At 42.2% G+C, this 18276-nt stretch overlaps 1 protein-coding gene across 2 annotated transcripts in view; it reads right to left on the bottom strand.

Moving 5' to 3' along the window:
• atrnl1b (attractin-like 1b) overlaps positions 1 to 18276 on the bottom strand; it is an 883775-nt gene that overhangs the window by 488996 nt on the left and 376503 nt on the right. For both annotated transcript variants that reach the window (XM_080205830.1, XM_080205831.1), the window contains one exon: positions 12483 to 12577. In XM_080205830.1, coding sequence (XP_080061956.1) covers positions 12483 to 12577 — 95 coding nt within the window. The remainder of the gene's footprint in view (positions 1 to 12482; positions 12578 to 18276) is intronic.

The raw sequence follows: 18276 nt of genomic DNA, 5'->3' as shown, positions 1-18276 counted from the left end.
CACACCTCAGGAAGAATGTATTGGCCTCGGACAGAGTACAACACAGGTTTACCAGTATCTTAACACCTGTACTTCAGATACAATCAGGCAACAATCTGCCCTCCCCCACAACCAGACAATGATCAGCCCTTTCCCCCGCTCCCCCCTCACCAGAGACTCATCTGACATAACCACCTGCGAGTCAGAGAGCCGTTTGGAAGTACTTAACTCACATCTTCAGCAGCTGGAGCACCTGAAACAGGCTTGTATTCAGGATGTCCATTTCAGCACAATTCCGGATTGGCAAACACAGCAGTAAAGGGGGAAGTGCTGATAAAGTTGGGCAGGCAGTTCATTGCTTCAATTGAAACGCATGCAAATGCATTTAAACCACCATTGCGTCGGTTTCAGGCGCAAATCGGATCACGGCCAGTCTCGGTAAAATGGTTATCTGCACGGACGTGGGCACGGATCATATTAATGGCTGACACCAAACTTTACCACATTTTTGCGCAACGGTACAACTGGGTCCAAAGAGTGGTAGAGGTTTGGAACTCTCCTCCACAAATGGCAGTTGATGCTAGATCAGTTGCTAATTTTAAATCTGAGATAAATTTTTATTCAGCAAAGATGTTAAGCGATTTGGGCCAAAGGCAGGTAAATGGAATTAGGTCACAGATGAGCCGTGAGCTTACTGAATGGTGGAACAGGCTTGAAGGGTTCAGTAGCTTACTCCTGTCCCCATGTTCCAAAGTTCTCCTGACTTTGTATCTCCTTCTACGGCTCGGTGTTTTATAATGTTCCTTTGACACAGCATGGAATGTTTTATCATATTACAGGGGCTAAATAAATAAGCTGTCACTGTTCTTGTATTTGCTCTATCAAAGCCTATCTTGAGAGCTTTTTTTTAGGTCATCCCATAACATTCTTTATTTCAAGAACAACACAATCTTTTACAACTTTTACTAGCAGCATCCTAGTAAAAGTGCTCTGAACTGCTCGAAGCCCATTAACGTATTTCTGAAGTATGATGCACAGAATTCCCACAATACTCCAGCTGAACCTTAATATATGATTTATAAAGTTCCAGCATAATGTGTTCACGGGGCATGGATTCTAATATGACCAGATGACTTCAAGGATTTCACCAAACAAAAGCAATAATATACAATTTTACCTGAAAGACACCCAAAATCACCATGTAAAGAGTTATGTCCAAGTTTTTCAAGACAACATGAAAAAGACCCATATCCTGAGGGACAGCCCCAAGGTCAGCCCCTTATCCCAGCCCCTAACCCTTGAAGAATCCCATTCTGCAGCTGGCAGCAGCTGCATAGCCCATGGGCATTTTGCTCCTCCTCAGTGTCCATGATGCCTGGTTGCCGCTTGACAGAATCGTGAGTGATTAGTACCCATGAGACTTCTTGCTGATTATACTGAAATGTATGTAGATTAGCTTAAATCAGGTTTCTCACCCTCTCTGGGTGAGAATCTGATCTCACCAAATGCAGGAGGCCAGAAGAATTGCGACAGGTTTGATGTCCAACAAGAATCCCAATTTGGCCCTCATGCCCAATTCACAGGTCATTGGAAATCACACCTGAGACTCGGGGTCCAGGAGAATTGCCCATTATTCTGAAGCCTATAACTGTTTGCGTTAGTACCCACTACTTTGTCAAAATTTTGCATCGTCTGAAAATCTAAAGTGCTGCTTCACGCACGTGAAATTAGTTTGTTTATAAATCTAAAATCGACTACTGGAGAACAGCAAACAAACCACGTCCCAGTCTGAAAAATAATCATCCAACACCACCCTGTGATTCCAGTTATTGAGCCAATTTTGTATCCATATCAACAATTTCTCTTTAACTATATCTCCTTAATAAGTCTCCTGTGGCATTTCATCAAAGACCTTCCACCATGTTGACAGTTACTGCAATACCTTGATCAATCTTCTTTGTCATCTCATCAAAAGAATTCAATCAAGTTCATCAAATATGATCTGCCTTTAACAATCCATCTCCTTGGTTATGCAATTAAACAGTTGTTGATCGGTAATTGAAAGAAGCAAAGGGAGAAACAGTAGAGGCAATTGTCTCTGTTTCTCAATTATCACTGGATACAGGATTAACCCATGCCTTTGCAAATGAAAGGTTATTTTGTCCCCAGGGTAGGGTTTTTCAATAACCTCCCTACTGTCAACTCCTTTCTCCCATTTCTTGAATGCAGTTCTCCAGCAGAACTAACAGTAAAAAAGCTGACATTTGTTAGCATTATTTGTCACTTTACCTCTTTGAGTCAATTAATTGCATAGCTAGTTTAATTGCATAGCCCCTTAAATGTGATGAAGCATCCAATGGTATGTCACAGGAACATTATAAAATACATGTATGACACTGAGCCGTAGAAGGAGATAGAGGGGCAGATAGCAAAAAACTTGGTCAAAGAGGTAGGTTTCAAGGAGTGTCTCAGGAAGGAAAATGAGAGGGAGAAATACAGGGAGCATATGAGGACAGCTGAAGGTACATTGGTGGAGCAATTAAAACTAGGGATGCATTCCAACTGTATCAGCTTCATACCAACTTTCAATAATGTTATTTCTTTTTATCCTGTCCATAATATCCCTGTCCTCTGTCAATATAATCTTCACATCTACCCATAAGTTTAATGCTTTGGCCATGTTCCATGCCTCCACAGGAAGATTTCCTTTTGGATCTCAAATAGGCCAATATTTGCATTAGTTAACTGCTTACTCATTTTTTATAAGGCGGCTTAGGGTTTGCTTGCCTGTACTTTGCACTCTCTCCTTGACTTCCATTTTAACTTTTCAATTCTCCCCTGTAATTTCCGTAATATACCTGGTTATTAAATTAATTTTGCTCCTGACATTTGTCATAAGCTGATTTTTTCCTTTTTATTTTAATTGTCAGCCTGTGTATCATCATAGAATCCCAACAGTGCAGAAGGAGGCCATTTGATCCATCAAGTCTGCACCAACTCTCCAACAGAACATCCCACCCAGGCCTGATCCCCACAGGCCCACGTATTTACTCTACTCATTCCTCTAACCTACATTTCTTTGGCAATTTAGCACGGCCAATCCACCTAACCTGCACATCTTTGAGTTGTGGGAGAAAATCAGAGCACCTGGAGGAAACGCACGCAGACAAGGGAGAACGTGCAAACTCCACACACAGTCACTCAAAGCTGAAACTGGACCCGGGTTCCTGACACTACGAGGTAGCAGTGTTAACCACTGTGCCACCATTTCATCCTTTTATTTCTGCTGTCATCTGCTTGACCCCCGCAATCATGTTTTAGTAATCAGCTTGTGCCAAATTCCAACTTAAATCGGCCAAATTGAACCCTAGCCAGCACAGCACTACTACACTTGATATTTTTTGGTCTCTGAATTATGATCTGGTCACTGTTAGCTAGATTATCTCTGACAATAACATCTTCCACTTCCCCAACTTATTTTTCAGAACCAGATACAACAATGCTCCCTTTCCTGATTGCACTGGAGAATTGATTGAGAATTCTCCTGCACACATAGAAAGTCCTCTCTTTTCATACAATCATAGAATCCCTACAGTGCAGGAGGAGGCCATTCGACCCATCAAGCCTGCACTGACAACAATCGCACCCAGGCCCTGTCCCTGTAACCCACATATTTACCTTGCTAGTCCCACTAACATAAAGGGACTAAAAATTTAGCATGACTGATCAACCTAACCGGAGGGTTAGGTTGTGGGAGGAAATTGGAGCTCCAAGAGGGAACCCTCACAGACATGGGGAGAATGTGCAAACTCCACTCAGTGACCCAAGGCCAGAAATGAACCCATGTCCCTTAATCCTACTATGATTTTCTCTGTCTATATTTAGGTAATTAAATTCTTCTAATATTACTTTGCTTTTTGCAGCATACTTTTGAAATTTGTTCAACATTTTCATTCTCACAATTTGGAGCTTGATTAAAAAAAAGGCTGACAATATAATGGCTTCTCTCATATTCCTTAACTCAAACCAGAGAGATTCAGGTTTGGACCAACTGGCGCATTACTTTCAGCATGCAACATCACCTCCTCTTTTACCAAGTATTCTGTAATAGAGATGGAAAACTAATAACCCATACCCAGGTCCCGTGCAATACTGAGGAAATGCTGCACTATTGGAGTTGACGTCTTTCAGATGAGACACAATCTGCATGTTCGGGTAGTTGCAAGTGAAACCTCTGGTATATTTTGAAGATGATCAAGGAAGTTATCCCCAGTGTCCTAACCAATACTTCAATCAATGTCACAACACAGATTATTGTATCATTAACACATTGTTGTTTGGAGAACTTAGTTGTGATTATATTGGCTGTTACATTTAATACATTATAACAGTAACTACACTTCAAAACTACCTCACTGGCTGTAAATGCTTTGAGACGTCTAATGCTCATAGAGGATACCATAGAAGTGCAAGTCTTTCTCTCTTGTTTGAGCCATGTATCTGTTCTTACAACCATGTCAAAATCCCATGTCACAATCAGCTCATCATTAGAAGTTATTTTATAAACACTCATATACATTCAGTTCAATACTCCAACATCACAACTGCTATTTTTCTTCAAACCCTAATTCAGATATTCCTAATTTTAATATTTATATCACTCTCTTCTAACCTCACTTCTGTTCCATTCAGCTGCTTTCTGCCTCCCTCCCCCAGCCAAATTAAACCCAATCTAATAGCATTGACTAGTGAACACAATGAACCTATCATGGATTCTCCTAAAATTTCTTTCCAACTATTTAGGAAGAGTAAAGTTCTGAAAGATTTACCTGACGTCAGGATATTACCACCATAAGTCCAGAATATTAACCTAGCACTGCAATCTATATTAATCAAGCCTGAGGTGTTATATTTTACATAAGAACATAAGAAATAGGAACTAATGTTACATAAGAACATAAGAAATAGGAGCAGGAGTAGGCCATCTAGCCCTTCGAGCCTGCCCTGCCATTCAATACAATCATGGCTGATCTGAAGTGATCAGTTCCACTTTCCTGCTTTCTCCCCAAAACCGTTAATTCTCTTGTCTATCAGAAACCTATCTACCCGTGACTTAAATATATTTAGCGAGGTAGCCTCCACCACTTCAACGGGCAGAGAATTCCAGAGATTCACCACCCTTTGAGTGAAGAAGTTCCTCAACTCCGATCTAAACTGCACCCCCCCTTATCTTGAGGCTGTGCCCTCGAGTCCCGCTGTCCTTTCTAAGCAGGAAGAATCTCTCTACCTCTACCCTATCCATCCCCTTCATTATCTTATACGTCTCTATAAGATCTCCCCTCATCCTTCTAAACTCCAACGAGTACAGACCCAGTCTATTTAGTTTCTCTTCATAGTCCAAACCCCTCATCTCCGGTATCAGCCTAGTGAACTTCCTCTGCACTCCCTCCAAGGTCAATATATCCTTCCGCATGTGCGGCGACCAAACTGCACACAATAGTCCAGCTGCGGCCTCACCAGTATCCTGTATAGTTGCAGCAAGACCTCCCTGCTTTTATATTCTATCCTCCTTGCTATAAAGGCCAGCATTCCATTTGCCTTCTTGATCACCTGCTGCACCTGCAGACTGGGTTTTTGCGACTCATGCACAAGGACCCCCACGTCCCTCTGCACCGTAGCATGCTGCAGCTTTTCGCCTTTTAAATAATAATCCCTCCTACTATTACTTCTGCCGAAGTGGATAACCTCACACTTGCCAACATTGTATTCCATCTGCCAGGTCCTCACCCACTCGCTTAGCCTATCCAGATCCCTCTGCAGACTTTCCACACCCTCCACGCAATTTGCTTTTCCACTCATCTTCATGTCATCAACAAATTTCGTCACCCTACGCTCAGCCCCCTCCTCCAGATCGTCTATATAAATGGTAAATAGCTGAGGCCCCAGCACCAATCCCTGCGGCACTCCGCTGGTCACCAACCGCCAATCGAATAGCACCCATTGATACCAACTCTCTGCTTCCTACTAGACAGCCAATCCTCTATCCACGCTAACACCTTACCCCCAACTCCGTGCACCCTAACCTTCTGTAGCAACCTTTTATGAGGCACCTTATCAAACGCCTTTTGGAAATCTAAAAACACCATATTCACCGGTTCCCCTCTGTCTACCGCACTAGTCACATCCTCATAGAAATCCAATAAATTCGTCAAACACGACTTCCCCTTAATGAATCCATACTGCGCCTGCTCTATCAAACCATTCTTTTCTAGGTGCTTCGCTATTTCTTCTTTGATGACGGATTCAAGCATTTTTCCAACTACAGACGTTAAACTAACCGGCCTATAATTCCCTGCCTTTTGTCTGCTACCTTTTTTAAACAGCGGCGTAACATTAGCCATTTTCCAATCTTCCGGCATTTCCGCGGAATCCAGCGAATTTTGGTCAATAATTACTAAGGCATCCACTATCACCTCTGCCATTTCTTTCAGAAACCGGTCCTGGGGACTTGTCCACCTTCAGTCCCATTAGTCTATCAAGCACTACCTCTCTAGTGACAGTAATCACATTCAGGCCCTCAACTCCTACCATCCTTCTATCTTTAAGATCCGGCAAACTATTCATGTCCTCCTCTGTGAAGACCGAGGCAAAAACCTTATTTAAAGCCTCAGCCATTTCCTCATCTCCTACCACTAAATCCCCCCTCTCATCCTCTAAGGGTCCAACATTCACTCTAGCCAGCCTCCTCTTTATATATTTGTAAAAACTTTTACTGTCCTTTTTTATAGCAAAATATAACACCTCAGGCTTGATTAATATAGATTGCAGTGCTAGATTAATATTCTGGACTTTTGGTGGTAATATCCTGACGTTGGGTAAATCTTTCAGAATTTTACTCTTCCTAAATGGTTGAAAAGAAATTTTAGGAGAATCCATGATAGGTTCATTGTGTTCACTCATCAAATTTATTAGCTCATTTGCAAATGATACATATCTTGCCCAACAGGAATGGAACACTGCACTTCCATTGTTAAACCTAATTTGAATTTTTCTTTAATACATATGAAGGAATTCATTTTTGATGTAACATTAACTGCCCTTGATATAAATCTACTAGCTTGGGTAAGATGCTCTATTGGAAAATTGGTGCAGACTCAATGGGCCAAATGGCCTCCTTCTGCACTGCAGGAATTCTATGATTCTCTGTTATTCAAAATTGCTGTATTCTCCAATTCTGCAGCAGACAGTCTGCAATAAATCCTGGATTATCTATGCTCTTTATTGCATATTGAAGTCTGTGACCATCATTTTCCTTTTTCTTTTTCAATTAAAGCATGCAAAATTACATAAGAACATAAGAAATAGGAGCAGGAGTAGGCCAACTAGCCCTTCTAGCCTGCCCCGCCATTCAATAAGATCATGGCTGATCTGTCGTGGCTCAGTTCCACATTCCCGCCCTCTCCCCATAACCCTTAATCCCCTCTCTCATCAAAAACCCATCAACCCGCATCTTAAAAATATTTAGCGAGGTAGCCTCCACCACTTCAACGGGCAGAGAATTCCAGAGATTCACCACCCTTTGAGTGAAGAAGTTCCTCCTCAACTCTGTTCTAAACCGCACCCCCTTTATCTTGAGGCTATGCCCCCTAGTCCTACTATCCTTTCTGAGCGGGAAGAGTCTCTCCACCTCTATCCTATCCATCCCATTCATCATCTTATACGTCTCAATGAGATCTCCCCTCATTCTTCTTAACTCTAACGAGTACAAGCCTAATCTATTCAGCCTCTCCTCATAGCTCAACCCCCTCAACTCCGGCATCAGCCTAGTAAACCTCCTCTGCACTTCCTCCAAGGCTAAAATATCCTTGCGTTAGTACGGCGCCCAAAACTGCACACAGTACTCCAGCTGCGACCTCACCAATGCCCTATACAGCCGCAGCAAGACCTCCCTACTTTTATATTCAATCCCCCTCGCGATGAAGGCCAGTATCCCATTCGCCTTCCTGACCACCTGCTGCACCTGCAAGCTGGGTTTTTGCGACTCATGCACAAGGACCCCGAGGTCCCTCTGCATCTCTTCATAATTTAAGAATTTACAGTTTCAGTATCTTAAACACTGTGTCAGATGTATTGACGTGCATTGACACAGACACCAAAAGTGGCAAAGATTGTTCAAAATATGGCTTTATAAGATGCATTAAGGGAAAAAAACCTCTAGTTTGTCGATCAGCGCCCTCAATCTGACTGCAGTGATTTCTTGAAGTATAAAACATTACCAAGAACAAAAAAGGATTCATTTCAATCTTCTCAAATAATGAGAAAGGGTCAGCAGATTTTGAGCAATGTAGCATTGCATAATTTGCCTGAAGTGCACTCCTCAAGCTCTCACATGGCCCTGACCGCAACTCTTCTACTTCACTGATCAAATGCAGTCAGTTTCAGTGAAGAAGCACACCTTGCTGTTGGCTCACCTTAGTGACCCTTGGTTAAAACAGAACTCATGATCTACTACTTTACCCAATAATTACATTGAGATTCCCCGCCTGCTTTCAAATATATCCGAGACCCAACATTACTTTTAGCAGGTTTAACTCCCCACACGGACTAAACTTATCTCTCCTTGCCTGTAAAAATTATGTGCTTTAATTCAGGTGAGACTAGAAACCACCTTCCAATAGTGGGAACTATTAACTATTACCGTTAGTGATAACTTTTAAACAAAAGGGAATTTAAAAATAATTACCTCTATATTCTATCCATTCCAGGTTTGTGACTTGTGAAATGTATGAAAGGTATAAAATATTGCTGAAAAGTGAAATATGTTGCAAAATGTTTTGGCAACATGTCCCTGTTTACAGCAAAACTTAAGTATAAAATAACGCAAATGAAAATATTAGCAAATTATTTTTAATTCTGTGGTGCTCTATTGATTTTGTAATAAATTTTGGAAAGATAAAAAACTTGGGCGGCATGATGGCACACTGATTAGCACTGCTGCCTCACAGCTCCAGTGATCTGAGTTCAAGTCCCAGCTCAGCTATCTGTGAGGAGTTTGCACATTCCCCCCATGTCTGCTCCGGTTTCCTCTCACACTCCAAAGGTGTGCAGGTTAGGTTAATTGGCCATGCTAACTTGCCCCTTAGTGTCCCGGGATGCATAGGTTAGAGGAATTAGCAGGGCAAATATGTGGAGTGACAAGGATAGGACCTGGGTGGCACTGTTATTAGTGCAGACTCAATGGCCCGAATGTCCTCCTTTTGCACTGTTGGGCTTCTATGAATCCTCCTATGAGTCCTCCACTTCTATGAAAAAACTAAAACAATGAAAATGAAACAATCACAATGCCATTAGTTTCAAACTGATCATGGATAAGGATAGATCTGGTCCTCAGATTGAAGTTCTGAACTGGAAAAAGGCCAAATTTGATGAAATGAGAAGGGATCTGGGAAGAGTGGATTGGCACAGGCTATTCTCTGGTAAGGATGTAAAATGGAAAGTGGGAGGCCTTCAAAGGAGAAATTTTGAGAGTGCAGAGTTTGTATGTTCCTGCCAGGATTAAAGGCAAAGTAAATAGGGATAAGGAACCTTGGTTCTCGAGGGAGACTGTAACACCGATTAAGAGGAAGAGAGAGTTGTATGAAATGTACAGTCAGCAAGGAACAGATCAGATGCTCAAGGAGTATAAAAAATGCAAGAAGCTACTTAAGAGGGAAATCAGGAGGGCTAAAAGAAAGCATGAAGTTGCTTTGGCGGACAGAGTGAAGGAAAATCCAAAGAGCTTCTGTAGGTATATTAGGAGCAAAAGAAAAGTGGGAGGCCTTCAAAGGAGAAATTTTGAGAGTGCAGAGTTTGTATGTTCCTGCCAGGATTAAAGGCAAAGTAAATAGGGATAAGGAACCTTGGTTCTCGAGGGAGACTGTAACACCGATTAAGAGGAAGAGAGAGTTGTATGAAATGTACAGTCAGCAAGGAACAGATCAGATGCTCAAGAAGTATAAAAAATGCAAGAAGCTACTTAAGAGGGAAATCAGGAGGGCTAAAAGAAAGCATGAAGTTGCTTTGGCGGACAGAGTGAAGGAAAATCCAAAGAGCTTCTGTAGGTATATTAGGAGCAAAAGGATAGTGAGGGATAAAATTGGTCCTCTTGAAGACCAGAGTGGTAGACTGTGTATGGAACCAAAAGAGATGGGGGGAGATACTAAATGGGTTTTTTGCATCTGTATTTACTGAGAAAACGGGCATGGAGTCTACGGAAATTGGGCAAACAGGTAAGGAGGTCATGGAACCTTTACAGATTAAAGAGGAGGTGGTGCTGGCAGTCTTGAGGCAAATCAGAGTGGATAAATCCCCAGAACTGGACAGGGTATTCCCACAGACCTTGAGGGAGGCTAGTGTTGAACTTGCAGGAGCCCTGGCAGACATATTTAAAATGTCAATATTCACGGGGGAGGTGCTGGATAATTGGAGGGTGGCTCATGTTGTTCCGTTGTTTATAAAAGGTTCCAAAAGAAATCCAGGAAATTACAGGCCAGTAAGTTTGATGTTGGTGGTTGGCAAGTTATTGGAAGGTGTGATAAGGGATAGGATCGACAAATATTTGGATAGACAGGGACTTTGAGAGTCAACATGGCTTTGTCTGTGGTAGGTCATGTTTGACCAATCTATTACAGATTTTCAAGGAGGTCACCAGGAAAGTGGATGAAGGGAAGGTGGTGGATGTTGTCTACCTGGATTTCAGCAAGGCCTTTGACAAGGTCCCTCATGGGAGGTTAGTTAGGAAGGTTCAGTCGCTAGGTATAGATGGGGAGGTTGTAAACTGGATTAGACACTGGCCCAATGGAAGAAGCCAGAGAGTGGTTGTGGAAGATTGCTTCTCTGAGTGGACGCCTGTGACTAGTGAAGTGCCACAGGAATCGGTATTGGGTCCATTGTTGGTTGTCATCTATACCAATGATCTGGATGATAATGTGGTAAATTGGATCAGCAAATTTGCTGATGATACAAAGATTGGAGGTGTAGTGGACAGTGAGGAAGGTTTTCAAAGCTTGCAGAGAGACTTGGACCAACTAGAAAAATGGGCTGAAAAATGGCAAATGGAATTTAACACAGACAAGTGTGAGGTATTGCATTTTGGAAGGACAAACCAAAGTAGAATGTACAGGCTAAATGGTAGGACTCTGAAGAGCACAGTTGAACAGAAGGGTCTGGGAATACAGGTACAGAATTCCCTAAAAGTGACGTCACAGGTGGATAGGGTCATAAAGAGTGCTTTTGGTACATTGGCCTTTATAAATCGGAGTATCGAGTATAAAAATTGGAGTGTTATAGTAAAGTTATATAAGGCATTGGTGAGGCCAAATTTAGAGTATTGTGTACAGTTTTGGTCACCTAGTTACAGGAAGGATGTAAACAAGGTTGAAAGAGTGCAGAGAAGGTTCACAAGGATGTTCCAGGACTTCAGAAGCTGAGTTAGAGAGAGAGATTGAATAGGTTAGGACTTTATTCCCTGGAGCATAGAGGAATGAGGGGAGATTTGATAGAGGTGTATAAGATTTTGATGGGTATAGATAGAGTGAATGCAAGCAGGCTTTTTCCACTGAGGCTAGGGGAGAAAAAAAAACCAGAGGGCATGGGTTAAGGGTGAAAGGAGAAAAGTTTAAAGGAAATATTGGGTGGGGGTTAACACAGAGTGGTGGGAGTGTGGAATGAGCTGCCATAAGTGGTAAATGTGGGGTCACTTTTAACATTTAAGAAAAACTGGATGGGTTCATGGATGAGAGGGGTGTGGAAGGATATGGTTCAAATGCAGGTCAGTGGGACTAGGCAAAAAATGGTTCGGCACAGACAAGAAGGGCCAAAAGGCCTGCTTCTGAGCTGTAATTTTCTATGGTTCTATGGAAAAATCATTCCATTATACTGGAAAGCAACAACATTGAAAGTAATCAAACATAGCGAAGTGTCAAATATCTGCACTTCCATTATCCACAAATGGTTTCTATTGAAGTCATGGCTTAGTGTTTTCCTTAAATCAACTAAACCACAAGTGAGCATTTTAATCAAACTTCATTGATTCTTGTCTCTTGTTCTTGTGGGATAAGTAACTTTAAATCTGCATTGCCAGTGTCGGGTAAAGTTTGCTATGCATATATTTCCATAATTTAGTTTCAGAACCTCAGACCAGTGAGAATCAGGACTAACATGCTCACCACAAAGATCAAAATGTTATCTCACAAAATGTACACTGTCAGCATCACAGTGCAGACAACAAGAATAACAATGTACACATAACATCTTATTGGCAAATCAGTTATATTTTAAATGCACAGAGCAGCGAAAAAGTTCTGAAACATGGATAATAACAATTCTTAGGACACCAGCGTCGTAGTATACTTACCAGCAGTCAGTACCAAGCGACACAAGTGATTAATGTGAAACGGAAGGAAAAAAACATCAAGAAGTTTATGTGAAAGAAACAGAAAACCATCAGTATAAACACAACCAACCTGTTCTGGAGTAGCCATGAAGTTGATAGCTGTATAATGGCGGTCATCATCCTGGGTAAGGCTGAATGTGAACTGATAGTCAATCAAAAGACTGTCTGTGGACAAGATTCAAAAGTAGATCATAAGTGTTAAATTCCCAGGAAGTACAATTTTCTCTTCATGTGCACATTGTAGAAGAACCGAGAATAGAAATTAATTCTTCTCCATTTACAGGAAAGTGATGACAGCTCACTGCTAGCACATGGCACTCCATAGCACAGAAATGGAATCAGTAATAGTACATGAATAGCATTTCTCTTGCATGTAAGGAGCAATTTTAAAATCCACATCCTTCATTCATAAATTGAATTTCCCAGCAAAACAAAACATGTACAATAATAGCCCACGTACTGTTCAATTCTGATCTTTAAAGTGAAAGATCAAAAAAAAACCATAGCCACGGATACAGTTTGCAATATCCTGCTCAGGTAAACACAATGAAATGGTTAAATCTCTGCCTCACTACTCGGTTAACATTTATATTTCTCGTAACATTCATATTTCTCGTAACATTCAAAGAGAAACAACATAGGCATCTATAAGAACATAAGAAATAGGAGCAGGAGTAGGCCATCTAGCCCTTCGTGCCTGCCCCGCCATTCAATAAGATCATGGCTGATCTGAAGTGGATCAGTTCCACTTTCCCGCTTTCTCCCCATAACCCTTAATCCCCTTGCCTACCAAAAACCTATCTACCCGCGTCTTAAATATATTTAGCGAGGTAGCCTCCACCACTTCAATGGGCAGAGAATTCCAGAGATACACCTTTGAGTGAAGAAGTTCCTCCTCAACTCTGTTCTAATCTGCCCCCCACCTTATCTTGAGGCTGTGCCCTCTAGTCCTGCTGTCCTTTCTGAGCAGGAAGAACTTCTCCACCTCTACCCTATCCATCCCTTTCATCATCTTATATGTCTCAATGAGATCTCCCCTCATCCTTCTAAACTCTAACGAGTACAAGCCCAGTCTATTCAATTTCTCCTCATAGTTCAACCCCCTCAACTCTGGTATCAGCCTAGTGAACCTCCTCTGCACTCCCTCCAAGGCCAAAATATCCTTGCGCAAGTGCGGCGACCAAAACTGCACACAGTACTCCAGCTGCGGCCTCACCAGTGCCCTGTACAGTTGCAGCAAGACCTCCCTACTTTTATATTCAATCCCCCTCGCTATGAAGGCCAGCATCCCATTTGCCTTCCTGACCACCTGCTGCACCTGTAGGCTGGGTTTTTGCAACTCATGCACATGGACCCCCAGGTCCCTCTGCACCGTAGCATGCTGCAGCTTTTCACCCTGTAAGTAGTAGTCCTTCCTACCATTATTCCTACCAAAGTGGATAACCTCACACTTGCCAACATTGTATTCCATCTGCCAGGTCCTCGCCCACTCGCTCAGCCTATATAGATCCCTCTGCAGACTTTCCACACCCTCCGCACAATTTGCTGTTCCACTTATCTTTGTGTCATCAGCAAATTTCGACACCTTATACTCGGCTCCCTCCTCCAGATCATCTATATAAATGGTAAATAGCTGAGGCCCCAGCACCGATCCCTGGGGCACTCCACTAGTCACCAGCCGCCAATCCGAATAGCACCCATTGACACCCACTCTCTGCCTCCTATTTGACAGCCAATCCCCTATCCACGCTAACACCCCACCCCCAACCCTTCTGTAACAACCTTTTGTGAGGCACCTTATCAAACGCATTCTGAAAATCGAGAAACACCACATCCACCGGTTCCCCTCTGTCCACCGCACTAGACACATCCTCATAGAATTCCAATAAATTCGTCAGACACGACTTCCCCTTAACGAAATCGTGCTGCGTCTGCTCTATCAAACAATTCTTCTCAAGATGCCTCGCTATTTTCTCCTTGATTACGGATTCAAGCATTTTTCCTACAACAGACGTTAAACTAACCGGCCTATAATTCCCTGCCTTTTGCCTGCTACCCTTTTTAAACAGCAGCGTAACATTAGCCGTTTTCCAATCTTCCGGCACTTCTCTGGAATCCAGCGAGGTTTGGAAAATAATCACCAAGGCGCATTTAGCCATCTAATCCAAGCATAGGTATTTAATGGATCAAACCACCCCATTCACTCCCATTTCTGATTTACTAATTCATACATAAAGGGGCCTCAGTTTCTGAATATTTAATGAACATTTTCAACAGTGCATTAATGCAATTCCTCCACATATTAGAATATATATTTAAAATTAGTAAGAAAATGTTAAAGTCTATTATAATAGATATGATAACAGAAACTTAGGAAATATCAATTGGATTAAACAAAGTCAACATGGATTTTTGAAATGAAAAAGACAAATCTATTGAAGGTTTTTGAGGACATAACTAGCAGGATAGATCAGGGAGAACCAGTGGATGTGATGTATTTGGATTTTCAGAAATCTTTTGATCAAGAGGTTAGTGTGCACAATTAATGTACATAGGATGGGGGATAATGTAGTGACATGGATGAAGAACTGTTTAGCAAATGGAAAACAGAATAGGAATAAAAGTCATTTTGAAATGGCAGCGAATGATGAGAGGAGAACTGCAGGGATCAGTGCTTGGGCCCCAGCTATTCACAATATACATCAATGATTTGGATGAAAGATCCAAATGTAGCATTTCCAAGTTTGCTGATGACACAGAACTTGTGGGAATGTGAGTCTGAGGAAGATGTTTACATGAAAAGATTTGGACATGTTGAGCGAGTGAACAAGCACACAGTAGATGCAGTATAACGTAGATAAATGTGAAGTTATCCACTTTGCTAGGAATAACAGAATGGCAGACAGATTGGGAAATGTTGATGTACAAAGGGTCCTGACTTGTCCTTGTACACCATTCACTGAAAGCAAGCATACAAGTTCAGTAAGCATTTAGGAAAGCAAATGGTACGTTGGCCTTCATTACAAGAGGATCTGAGTACAGGAGCAGGGCTTGATACAGGAGCAAGAGTGTCTTACTCCAGCTGTGCAGGGCCTTGGTGAGACTAGATTTGGCTTAACGTGTGCAATGTGGTCTCCTTATTTAAAGAAGATTGTACTTGCTATAGAGGGAGTGCAGCAAAAGGTCTGCTTGTTCTTGGGATTGACATGAGGAAAGATTAGGCCTGTATTCACTGGAATTTAGAACAATATAGAGGAATCTCACTTAAACTGTATACAATCTTGATGGGGCTGAACAGACTGGATGCAAAGTTGAAGTTTCCTCTAGGGATAGCAGGTTGGTTGGGGGCGGAGGGAGGTGTTGATGAAACAAGTTGTCACAAGTATCAGGATACAGGAAGTGGCCATTTAGGACTGAGATAAGGAGAAATTTCTTTTGACAGAGGGTAGTGAACCTGTGCAATTCTCTACCACAGAAAGCTGTGGACGGGAAAAAAAAAATCACTGAATATATTTAAGGAGTAAACAGATAAATTTCAAGATTTTAAGTACATCAGGAATGATGGGCAGAGTGCAGGAGAATGGGCTTGAGATAGAGGATCAGCCACGATCAGACTGAAAGTGGAACAGACTTGTCAGAGTAAATGACGTGCTCTTGCTCCTATTCCCTATGTTTCTACCAATTCGTTAAACTCAAAAGCAAAATATCGTAAGCAGATCCAAAAAAAAATTGTTTCTCTCAATCCATAAATGATGCCTGACCTGCTGAGTATTTCCAATATTTTTGTTTTCAAAGGAAATGTGTTTGCTCTTCATCTTGTATTTTTATTTAAAAGGGTTATGTTAACAACATAAATAGAAATATGAGAAAACCATTTGCCTCAAGTCTGCTCCCTCACTCTATTCAAAGCACTGCTCTTCACTGCTGCTCTGTACTACCAAATAAACCTGGACTTTAATCTGGTGTTGAGAGACTTCTTTTTGTGCCTGCCCCAGTCCAACGCCGACATGTCCACATCACCACTCAATAAGATCATAGCTGATCTGATTGCAGCTTTGACTGCTCATTCCCACTTTGTTGATCTTTTCACTCCTCTGTTGGTTGGAAATCTATCTAACTTAGAGTTGAATATATTCAAGGACCCGGCTTCCACTGCTTTGTGGAAGAGAATTCTAAAGGCTAATGACCCTCAGAAAAAGCACTTCTCACTTCTCCTTATTTTTAAATTGTGCCCAAAGTTCCAGATTTCCCCACAAAGGGAAGTCTCTTCTCAGCTTCTATCCTGTTAAGTCCCCTCAGAACCTTATAGAATCATAGAATCCCTACAGTACAGGAGGAAGCCATTCGGCCCATTGAGTCTCTACTGACCACAATCCTACTCAGGCCTTAACTCCACACATTTATCCTGCTAATCCCAATGAACTAGGGTCAATTTAGCATCGCCAATCGACTTAAACTGCACATCGTTAGACTGTGTGGGGAAACCAGAGCTCCCTGAGGAACCCCACGCAGACATGTGGAGAAAGTGCAAACTCCCCACAGATAGTGACCCGAGGCCAGAATTGAACCTGGGTTCCTGGCACTGAGGCAGCAGTGTCAACCACAGTGCCACCATGCCATGTTTCAATAAGATCACTGCTCATTCTTCTAAACTTCAATGAATATGCGGCCACACTGCTGAACTCTTCCTTATAAGACAATCATTTCATCCCAAAAAAAACCTGATACAAGGTAAAAGCAATGTACTGTGGATGCTGGAAATCTGAAATAAAAACAGAAACTGCTGGCAAAATTCAGCAGATCTGGCAGCATCTGTGGAGAGAAACAAGAGTTAATGTTTTGACTCCATATGACTCTTCAGAACTGAAGAGGGGGTAGAAACATAATGGATTATATAGTTGCAGAGAGGGGGTGGAAGAGTTGGGTAGAATAGAAGCTCAGGGATAGGTCAAAGTACTACGCTACGGCACGGTAGCGCAGTGGTTAGCACTGCTGCTTCAGAGCTCCAGGGGCCTGGGTTCAATTCCCGGCTTGGGTCACTGTCTGTGTGGAGTTTGCCCATTCTCCTCATGTCTGCATGGGTTTCCTCCGAGTGCTCCAGTTTCCTCCCACAGTCCAAAGGTGTGCAGGTTAGGTTGATTGGCCATGCTAAAATTGCCTCTTAGTGTCCTGAGATGTGTAGGTTAGAGGGATTAGTGGGTAAAATATGTAGGGATATGGAGGTAGGGCTTGGGTGGGATTGTGGTTGGTGCAGACTCGATGGACTGAATAGCCCCTTTCTGCACTGTAGGGTTTGAAGATTCTATGATTCTATCTAAAGCTCAGGAGAGACTGACAAGTGTGTCATAGACACAAGACAAACGAAGTGTTCACTATCGCATTAAAGACGAAACAACTGCTGATAGTGGTATAAAGGAAGATAGCAGAATGTGTTAATGAGAACAAACGTAGGTGCTCAATAAAAGCAAAACAAGGCAGACAGTCCTGTGGGGAAGGGGGGGATGGGGTATTTGCATTGGGACAAACCAAGAAAACAAAAAACAATTGGGGGCGGAGGTCAAGATGGAGGGGAAAGTTGAAAAGTTCACAGTCTAAAGATGTTAAACTCAATGTTGAATCCAGAAGGTTGTAACGTGCCTAATCTGAAGAGATATTGTTCCTTCAGTCTGTATTGTGCTTCACTGGAGCGCTGACACCGAGTTGAAATGGTAAACATTACAGAGGCTGGAGTCATGCTTGTGCAGAGTGAAGGTGTCGTTTAGTCTCCCCTAGACTGACTGGTGGCTGCTTTGGGGAACACTCTGCAAGCATGACCCCATTCTTCCTGTCACTTGATACTTCAACTCATCTTGCTCTCATGCCCA

This window comes from Carcharhinus amblyrhynchos, chromosome 17, assembly GCF_965287045.1.
Source record: "Carcharhinus amblyrhynchos chromosome 17, sCarAmb.v2.hapA, whole genome shotgun sequence".
Taxonomy (NCBI): Eukaryota; Metazoa; Chordata; class Chondrichthyes; order Carcharhiniformes; family Carcharhinidae; genus Carcharhinus; species Carcharhinus amblyrhynchos.
Note: the sequence above shows the minus strand (reverse complement) of the source record. Positions and strands in the feature narration are given on the sequence as shown.